Raw genomic sequence first — 9,620 nt, 5'->3', positions numbered from 1 at the left:
GTGTGTGTGTGCGTGTATATGTATTTATTTCACACACATTCAGTTTAATCAAGCGGCTTTTGTTGCAATGCCAACACCAACGCCGGCGCTGTGGCTGTGGCTGTGGCAACCCAACCCAACCCCTCCAGCCACTCCCACTATTGTATGTGGCATGGAGCCGGCAATAGTTAACAGCATTGTTACACTTTTAAACGGTATTTTTTACGTTTAAATATGCGGCAAAGGTAGTTGAACCAAACGGATTCGATGGCGACTCCTCCTCGTCTGGTCTAGTTGTGATAGTGATTCTGATTCTGGTTTTTGGTTTGAGGTCTACTCTGCTCTGGTCTACTCCGGTCTGGTTGGGTCGGCTCCAATGCGGTTCATTAGCGCACCAAATGCGATTTGGTCTTTTGTGCAGCGGCCTATCCACAAGTCACCTATACACATGCGCAGCGTGGGCGGGGCTATGTGCCAGGGGAGAAGGAGTCAGTGGCCAGCGGGGTCGATGTCGCGTTGCGTCGCGTCGCTTTGGCGCTTTGGCGCTTTGGCGGTTGGCTCTGAACTAGAACACATGAGCACGTAATTTAGTAGCCGCTTTAGCGCTTTTGTGTGAAAATCACAACGACAACAAGACACAGCAATGAGAAGACCCCCCTCCTCTTCATATCTCTCTCTCTCTCTCTCTGTCTTCCCCCTGTCCATTTACCCATGCGGTGGCTTGTTGTTTATGGTCATGTGCCTCATTGGGATCACAGGCACTTTGTGTGTGGGTCCGGTTTTTGCCGTTAATTCCTTTTTATTAATAGCCAGCAACACAATAGCGAATGCTTTGTGCAAAAAGACAGAGTTCGAGAGAGGGAAAAAACTAATTTTGTTTGCTAAGCGCAAACTTTGCGTCCCGTCCATGACGTAAAACTAATCAGTTTTCATCTTTAGTATTGGTCTTGGTCTTGGTCTTGGCCTGAACTCAAAGTAATGTAATTGCCTTGCAAAATGGACGGTAATTTGTTATTGGTCGAACAAAAAGTAAGCCATTAAAGATCAGTTTTAAAAGGCAACAACAAAATGCTGTTCGAGTGGTAAAAGTAAACAGATTCATTCAAAGATAGACTAAAGAGATAATTCTTATAAATATTTTACTATCTTCTAAGTGCTGCTTATCATTCCGTTGCCATATAATTATGGGAAATTGGCAATAAATCACACATTTCATTTCAAAACCAAAATGCTGAAAGTAAAAAACACTCGACACTATCAGCAATGAATTCATCAAGAGATAATGAAAGCCTTTAGAATTTATTAATGCTGCCGATAAAAACTTAAAAATACAATACACATACTACATTGTTATAAATTATCAATGAGTTGGGAGTTTGGATGGGATTCGGAAGGGGATTGACGTATTTACATCATGTGACCTACTCGGCATCGCTGGCGACGGACATGTCGGGAATCAGATCGGCATCGACATTGACTATATATTTTGGATGTGGATTACAATTAGAATATATATTCTTTTAAGAGAATTATACATTTACTAGTTAATTGTGCTTACTTGCATCCTGACCATCGGCAGCAACAGACATGTCGGGAACGAGATCAGCGACTATATATTTTATTTACAGTTAGAAATACCCTTGAAAAACATTAAATATTTGATTGTTACCTGCTTCATCAGAATCGGCGGCAACAGCCATGTCCGGAATAAGATCAGCATTGTCGGCGACTGTTTTTTTGTATGTCGAGTTAGGAATAATCTTTACATTGACTTCATCATATTTAATAATTATATTGCTTACCCTCATCCTGAGCATCGGCGGCAACAGACATGTCGGGAACTAGATCAGCATTATCGGCGACTATTTATATATATTTTGATGCGGATTTAGAAATACCTTGGATATATGTTTAATTGTTTTGGGGCTTACCCTCATCGTGAGCATCGGCGGCAACAGACATATCGGGAATTAGATTAGCGTCGGCGTTAGCTGATTGAATGCACAGTTAAATTGGAACAGTTTCGGCTACTGGACGCCAGGTGGCGTGACTTACTCTCGTTATCCTCAGCATCGGCGGCCACAGACATATCGGGCACCAGATCAACGTCAACATTATCCTGAACTGGTGGGCTCATGAAACGGAGCATCGGCAATTTATCGTCGAAATCATAAGCATAGCTGGCCACAGACATGTCTGGCACCAGGTCAGCATCATCCGAGTGGAGCTGTGGCAGCACAGCGCCATAGACGAGGGGCAGAAGAAGAGCACAGATTGCCAAGTATTTCATTGTGGACTGTTTTGAAGTTCACTAAACCTGCAAGCCAACTGATCGAGGGTTTATATAGGCCAACCTTATCGCCTAATATTTAATTTACAAGCTAGCCAGTTTGGCTCGTCAGATAAGATTCGCGACTCGAGTATATCAAAACAACTACTATAAATAAATACTGTCGCATGCTTCAGCACAAACTAAAAGTGCTTTATTGGCGTAGTTGTTGCACCCTAAATATCCTGTCCTAAGGGCCCTTCAAGTGGCTCGCGTGTTAAGCACTCAATTACAATTGGGTCGACCCTCACCTTGAGCCTTGTCTTTTCTCTTTGTTCAGATGTCTTACCTGTTGATCCAAGGGTGTTCGTCTACCTGCCAAAATATCCTTTGTGCTGAGCAACCCCTATTAACCCTCAAACCCACGTCAAATAACAAAACAACAAAAACAATTACTTAACAACTACAAACTTTATTTCAGTATTTGGAGAGTATAATATTAAAAAAAAAAAAAAATGTATACATTTTTTTGTCTTCAATGACTTTTGTTAAGCAATATTCGAATCTCTCGAGAAAAGCACTTGGTTAATATGATAATGTGATAAATGTTTTGGATAATATCCATGTATTTAATAATGTAATTTTTGAATGGATATCCAATTTATCGTGGATATTAAGAAATAAAATAATAGTGTGAAATTCATTTGAAATTTGTATAACTTTGTTGCTCGTTGAAAATGTTTTGATCGGCGCCTAAATGCCCAATAAATCGTCATTGGACTCGTCGTCGATGTCCTGCGGCTCGCGCTTCAAGCGACTCATGTCAAAATCATCCGCCGCTATAATGCAGGCCATTTCAGAATCCTTACGTGGCGGTGGGGCGGGGGGCGCCGCGGGGCGTTGAACTGGCTGCGACGGAACGCGTTGGTCACCTAGGAGATTGGCAACGTTGCCGCCGGCAGATGGCATTGGCAGTTGTTTGGCCAGTGGCGGTCGCACTGTGGTCATCATTGGCTTCTGCGGCACATTGCCCTTCACATTGGCAATCACCAAATTGCGCTTCTGCTGTGCACCAACGCCACCACCATAGCTAGGAGCCGAAGCCAAACTGGAACCCGAACCAGAGTTGTTGTTGCCGCCGCGCATCAAACTGGGCGTGACAAAGTCCTTGAAAGCGCTGCCCTGAATACTGGCTATCTGTGGCGTCTTATGCGCCACTGGAGCACCACTGGGTCCAGTGGGCGTCTTCTGGCGCGGCTGTCCCCCGCTGCCGGCGGCGCGACGCATCAACAAACTGTTGCCCGGCGCAATAGCTGCAATTGATTGTCCAGCAGCGCCAGCAGCGGCGGGACTGTGGGAGTAGCGGGCTCGCTGCTGCACTGGCGCCATCGAGGCAGCCGCCATACGGCGATTCAGCATGGCGGCATCCGTTGCCGTGATTAAGTTGAGCGCCCCAGTGGGATTGGGATTGGGACCAGCAACACCACCCCCACCCCCACCAACACCAACACCACCGCAGACCGAGTAGCGTCTGCCCATTTGATGCACCAGAATGGGCGCCTTTGATGCGGCGCCCGTTAAGGGCATCACTCTAGGACTGCCACCAGCAATGGCACTGACACTGGCACTTTGACCAGAGAGCAAGGATGTATGGGCTTCCTTCGACTGCTGAGGAGACTTGGGATTGCTGCCGGGCACCAAGAAGGTGCCAATGCGAGCGGCGCCACTCGGGGCGCCACTTTTGCTGGTGCTGTTGCTGTCAATGCTGTCGCGACGCGGCGGGGCAAGAACCTTGCTATTGTTGTTCATCTGCAGTGTGCGATACATTTTCCTTTCCTCGCTAACTGGCGACTCACCCGCTCCTTGCTGCGGTCGGACGATGCGCTGCAAGACTTGGGGCTGCTTGGGTGGCGCCACTTGCTGATTGGCAACGGGCAACGGGGCAGCAGAGCACGAGGGCTGATCTGGTGTATGCTTGATAGCGCTCACAAAACTGACCAGCTCCCTAATCAGATGCAACTCCTGATCGGTGACATGATCGAAGCCCGAGGGCGTATTAATGTTAAAGTGCTGCACTTCGCCGCTGTTGGGAAAATCGGTGGCATCGTCGAATGTCTGCATTAGAGCATGAAAGATCTTCTGCTTGAAGTGCATTTTCTGGCGAGGATTCATCTCCTTCATCTGCGGCCGCAACATATCCAAGAAGTGATCATCCGAGAATTTGTCCTGGGACTCCGTCTGGCTGCCCCGGTCGCAGCGCTTGATCAACGCGAGCATGGGCTGAGTTATGCTCACAATGGGCGAAGCTGTTATCGAAGCCGTCTGCGTTGCGGTGCTCAAAGTGGAGCTGGAGTTGGAGCTGCTAACGGGGCAACTGGGGGCGGTGATCACCAAAGTGTTACCATTCGAAACAAGACGCTGCGACAACTGTAGCTGGGATTGGACTTTGGGCGGGGCCTGTGGCTGGGACTGGGATTGGGGCTGGGAATTGGGTTTGAGCTGGGACTGGGGCTCCGACTGAGTCTGTGACGTTGCTGTCGCTATCGAAGTGACCGTTGCGGGCTGCTTAAACACGTCGAAAGAGTTAACTAGGGGTACAGCACGTAGTCCTGCAGCAGATTGATTCTGTCCAAAGAAGGTCGACGGTATACCGACAGTAGCGGCTGCAGCGGCCAGTCGGGTTGGAGGCTGCTGACGAGCAACGGTATAACTAAGACGCAACTGTGAAGCGACTTGTTGTACGTGCGATCTCTGCTGGGGCAACGGAGCACCACCCGGTCGTCGGGCTATGACCAGCTGCTGCTGTTGCTGCTGCTGCTGCTGTTGCTGCTTCTGCTGCTGTTGTTGTTGCTGCTGCTGTTGCTGCTGCTGCTGTTGCTGCTGCTGCTGCTGCTGCTGCTGCTGCTGTTGCTGCTGTTGTTGCTGTGGTGGTAGTTGTGGTGGGGGTGGGACAACAGCCTCACGTTGTCGTGGAAATATGTCATCGCGGATGTTCACAGTTGGGTTGAGGTTCTTGGCAGGGGGCAATTTGGTGGGTGATGTCTTCGTTGCCGGCGTTGTCTTGGCGTTGACAGTCATGCGACCTCTGGGCAGCGGCAACATCTTAACGGGAGATGTGGAGCTGCGCAGACTGTTGGCGGCAGCAATGGTCATGGATCGACGACGCTGCTGACGTGTCTGGCGCTGCTCGACGACCACCTTGGTCAGCTGCTTGTTGCGAGTGCGACGCAGACGACGACCGCTACCAACGCTAGCGGTCTCATCGGGACTGTCGTAGCCCATCTGATGAAGGAGGAGTCGTTGATCTGTGGGATCTGGGTGCGATGGTGCCAGTTTCTTGCCAATGATAAGGTTGTTGGATGCGCGATTGTTGCTCTGCTTGACAAAGAACTCGGGCTGTTTGAAACTGCTTTTCGCAACACCTGCAGTCGATTCGAATGGGGCCTCGCACGACTCCTTGTCGTCGACCTGAGATCTGTTGGCCTCCTGCTCTTCCTCGTCTGTTTCGGTGACGCTTCGCTTGCGTTTATTGCTCTTCTTTTCTTTTGCCTCCACTTTCTTATCGTTTCTATTGTGATGCTTTTCTTTAACCATCTCTCCAACGCTGTCTTCGATTTGATCTTCCTTTTTTTCCTTTCCTTCTGCTTTTGCTTCCTTTTTTGTAAGAGGATCAGTCGCCGTCTCGGCGAGAGTTCTGCGTTTTAGATTGGACAGCAGTTGCTCCTCCACTGCCTCGTTATTATTGTCGGAGTCGTCTTTATAGCCGCTTGCCTCGAGCGTCGGCTCTTTGCTCTTGCTCTTGCTGTTTCGCTCGCGCTCGAAAGAACACTCACTCGCTCGCTCACTCTGGTCGAAGATAGCCAGCTGCGGCTTTAGAAACTCAAGCTCCTCGGCCAAGTAAAAGATTGTTGCTCGCTTTTGGCCGTTGCGTTGACGTTGCTCGTCCGAGCTCAACCAGCGTGTGTAATCGTTACGAATCTGACGCCAGCGTCGCTTGCACTTTTCCACTGTACGCGTGAGAAAGACAGAGAAAGAGAGAGGGAGAGAAAGAGACAAACATATATTTACCGTCAGGTAGCTTGAGTGGGTGGTTGGGTGGTTTATTTCGATACCTGGGCAGCAAAAAAAACCAGACAGCAAACAGATGGTCAATTGAGGCCTCATCTCAACGGTCATCCGTCATAATATGCATAAGTCTAATCCTAACTGAATAAGCGTCATAAATAAAAACACGTGTGGCTTCTAATTGCCCATTTTCATCATGGTTTACAGATTAGTTTTCCTACATTTTGCGTGACAGTTGTAACAATGCATCAGGTAAACATTCAAGTATTATATTCTTATATTTATTATTCTTAGAAATTAATCGAATGCTTATGCAACGCTGGCACAACTACAATAGCATCAGAAAACAGGTGCAAAAAAACTCTCCTTGTTGGCATAACCCGAAAGTTGTATACCAAACGCGAAATATAACCTATGAATTGTTAATGCTAGCTAACATTGAGGGGCGTTACCAGTAATCTACCTTCAAAGTTTGGTGAATCTAACTCAAAAGCTGTGATTTTATACGCATTTATGATTTTTAGAGGCGGGGTGAGCGTGGCCAGGAGATTTAAAATCTGATCTTTAAAGGACATAATCAGTAATTTACGTCACAAATTTGGTGACTTGTTGAGACTGTATAGGCAATATATGGAGTTATTGAGGTCTATCGATGTGTTATCGTGTCCCATAGCGATTCTTAACACTCTGACGAAGATAATGATGAAATATACATTTCAAGTCTTTAACTTCAAGAGCGTCGACAAAAGTTTACCTTCGGTATTAGAATAACAAAGTAGTCACGCCCTTGCAGACCGGAGTCACCCTATATTGTTTCAGCAGATGTGGCATTAATGTATACACCTGACTTCATCCCCTAAATTAAGAACCATATTAAAATAACTATATGATATAGTGGTCCGATCCAGTCAGCTTCGACATACATTCCGAAAAAACACCCTAAATTTAAGAAAATTGTCCGAAAATGAAATTTGCCCTGAAAACTAGAACAATTTCCCCGTTTTCTAAATATAACAAAAGAATTTTCTAGAAATTATAAAAGTATATAATATTTCTAAAGAGTCAAAATGAAAACTCTGAAAACTCTTAGGAAAAATCATTTCTGAAATTTAGAAAGTATAAATGAAATCTACTGTCTCAATTGCTATGCTAAAATTTAGTTGTTGGCTCAACTCAATTCGCGAACGAAAGGTCGAGGGCTCGAGTCGCCTTAAAATTTTTAATTCAAATTAAATTATGTGAATTTATAAAATATCCAAAATGTTGAAAGCATTAGTATTCTTTACAAGCAACCGAATAATTTATGCTAGAGTTTCTCGTACAAAAATATAAAAAATTATTTTTTTTTAAATATAACCTGGAATTAAGAAATAAAAACCGTGGTGCTTCAAAACATACTTCTAGAATAATAAGATGCGTTACCTTTTGCGCTAAAATGATCTCGGATTTCAAAAATGTAGGCTAATTATTTTGCTGAGTGTATAAATACAGATAAATTAAAAGTTTTATAAAGATAGTTTAAAAACTGAGAGACCAGTTCGTATGGAAACAGATGGACAGGGACAGACAGACTAGGCTAATGATATATATACACTATATCAGATCGGCAACGTTGCCTTTAAAACAAGCCTTACGGAAAATCGTATAAGCTGATTAATAGTAAGTGGTAGTTTTCCGACTTTGAGGTTATCTACTAAAATTGATTAGTATTTTATTTTGAAGTATTCGATTTTTCGTAACCTCTTTCTAATTCTAACCAAAACATTGAATAATGCACGCACATGCATTCTTCTATATATTTATGCAGCTGCGGGTGTATAGCCCGCTTGTTGTTCATTATTATATTATAGCATGATTCCACTATCAATATTTCTTACATAAATTATAATATTTCTTACCGTAAATTTTCTATATTTTCTCATCGATGTTATCAAAATTATGGAAATGTCAATGTTTTTGACATGATATATTGGAGACTTTAAGTAAGGGATTTGTTCTAAGCTATTTATTAATTTTAATTAAGTTAAATATACTTATAGAAATTAAATCCATTTCTATTTTCAAATTTATTTCTTATTTATTGTTTTTTTTGCGGTATTTATTGAAATTAAACGAAATTAAATGCAAAGTAGTCTAATAATGGAATCGCGAAATGTTAAGAATGTGAATGTTAGAAATGTTGAGCATAAGCTCATAAGCGATAAGTCGCTAATGCGCCCATCTCTAATTCTTGCCTAGTCCTTGAAAATGTTCCCAAAATTATTTTACGTGCTTTGTACTAGTGAAGAATATACTTGTTCCTAGTGCCGCTTACAATCTGCTAGTCAACATAAATACCTTAATAGTTTGGCACGATACTTTTGGACTTCATTGTTATTGTAACCTAACTTACACTCTTTAATTTTTTCACAATATCTTAAGACAGCAAACCAATGAAAATAATACTTGAAAGAGGCAGAACGCTGTGGTGAAATAAATATTATCGATACAAAACATAACACACCTTAAGCACACTGGCCAAATGAAACACGGTATTCTACGATTTACCAACACCTATACATTATCATATCAAAAATGCTATTAAATATTTATTGTATATGATTTAAAATGTGGTAGTTAATTTGAAAAATCCTTTGGTAAGAGAATAATTCGCAAAAAGATATAAATTCAAACATTCGTTAAAACCAATTTGAATAAATGTGCTTTCAAAAATTAGCAGCACGGCAGTGCTGCCAACTCGCGTGCAGCGCGCGCCACCCAATACACTCGATACAGGCGATATGCGATAACGATAAGCGCAAATGCGCACGCCTCAATTTGCAACACTACTTACCCGACATCCCGACCTCGGATGCCACTAAATCCCAGCAATTCTCTGAAGGCATTCTTTTCCTATAATCTTCATTACTTTTATCGTACAAAATCGTTTGTTTCTGCAATGCGCGGCATAGTTTGATATTTATTTTGTATGAAGCCATGACTTAGCCACTACACACACGCACACCACCGAGCACTTTGGGTCAATTATATTTCTTACTTCAACACGAAAACTGGCGAGAAACTTGACAGACACCAACACGCGCCTCTAAAGTAAAACACAACTGACACAGCTGCTAACACTACACATATACACACACACACACAGAATCAGTCGCATAGACATGCCATCAGAGAGCGCGAGAGTGCTAAAGAGAGGCGAATAATGTGTTAGTGTTGGTGATTGTGATGCAGACTAAATTGGCTTGGCAAAGTAGAGGGTTGCATTATCGCTGCCGCCGCCGATTTTTCTTTCCGATTTCAATTAATA

General features: G+C 43.8%; 2 protein-coding genes across 3 annotated transcripts; both read right to left on the bottom strand.

The window, feature by feature from the left end:
• Positions 1–1,259: 1,259 nt before the first annotated feature.
• On the bottom strand, positions 1,260–2,292 carry LOC6570353. 2 transcript variants are annotated; one of them, XM_032742059.1, is made up of 6 exons: positions 2,035–2,291; positions 1,911–1,970; positions 1,782–1,841; positions 1,649–1,708; positions 1,538–1,588; positions 1,260–1,456 (listed from the first exon to the last, which is right to left on the bottom strand). In XM_032742059.1, the coding sequence occupies exons 1-6, from the start codon at positions 2,267–2,269 to the stop codon at positions 1,401–1,403; spliced, it is 522 nt and encodes a 173-aa protein (XP_032597950.1). In that variant the 5' UTR covers positions 2,270–2,291; the 3' UTR covers positions 1,260–1,400. The 2 variants fall into 2 exon arrangements, with proteins under 2 accessions (XP_032597950.1, XP_032597951.1); XM_032742060.2 differs by lacking the exon at positions 1,782–1,841 and having other exon boundaries at positions 2,035–2,292.
• A 472-nt stretch (positions 2,293–2,764) lies between these two features.
• LOC6558710 (ataxin-2) lies at positions 2,765–9,405 on the bottom strand. The gene is made up of 3 exons (XM_043215310.1): positions 9,147–9,405; positions 5,132–6,255; positions 2,765–5,089 (listed from the first exon to the last, which is right to left on the bottom strand). Exons 1-3 carry the CDS (start codon positions 9,289–9,291, stop codon positions 3,002–3,004), a joined length of 3,357 nt encoding a protein of 1,118 aa, XP_043071245.1. The 5' UTR covers positions 9,292–9,405; the 3' UTR covers positions 2,765–3,001.
• Positions 9,406–9,620: the final 215 nt, after the last annotated feature.

This window comes from Drosophila grimshawi, unplaced genomic scaffold (genome assembly GCF_018153295.1).
Source record: "Drosophila grimshawi isolate 15287-2541.00 unplaced genomic scaffold, ASM1815329v1 contig_44, whole genome shotgun sequence".
NCBI lineage: Eukaryota > Metazoa > Arthropoda > Insecta > Diptera > Drosophilidae > Drosophila > Drosophila grimshawi.
Note: the sequence above shows the minus strand (reverse complement) of the source record. Positions and strands in the feature narration are given on the sequence as shown.

What these genes read in the sequence shown, in the direction of transcription:
- LOC6570353 (XM_032742059.1), bottom strand. Translation starts at nt 2,269, where the DNA reads ATGAAATACTTGGCAATCTGTGCTCTTCTTCTGCCCCTCGTCTATGGC. An exon ending in CGATGCTGAGGATAACGAGA is followed by an intron (nt 1,971 to 2,034) that starts GTAAGTCACGCC and finishes GCATTCAATCAG; the next exon opens with CTAACGCCGACGCTAATCTA. An exon ending in TGCCGATGGTCAGGATGCAA is followed by an intron (nt 1,457 to 1,537) that starts GTAAGCACAATT and finishes CAAAATATATAG; the next exon opens with TCAATGTCGATGCCGATCTG.
- LOC6558710 (XM_043215310.1), bottom strand. Translation starts at nt 9,291, where the DNA reads ATGGCTTCATACAAAATAAATATCAAACTATGCCGCGCATTGCAGAAA. An exon ending in ATCCGAGGTCGGGATGTCGG is followed by an intron (nt 6,256 to 9,146) that starts GTAAGTAGTGTT and finishes TCACGCGTACAG; the next exon opens with TGGAAAAGTGCAAGCGACGC. An exon ending in AGCAGCAGCAGCAGCAGCAG is followed by an intron (nt 5,090 to 5,131) that starts CAGCAGCAACAG and finishes CAGCAACAACAA; the next exon opens with CAGCAGCAGAAGCAGCAACA.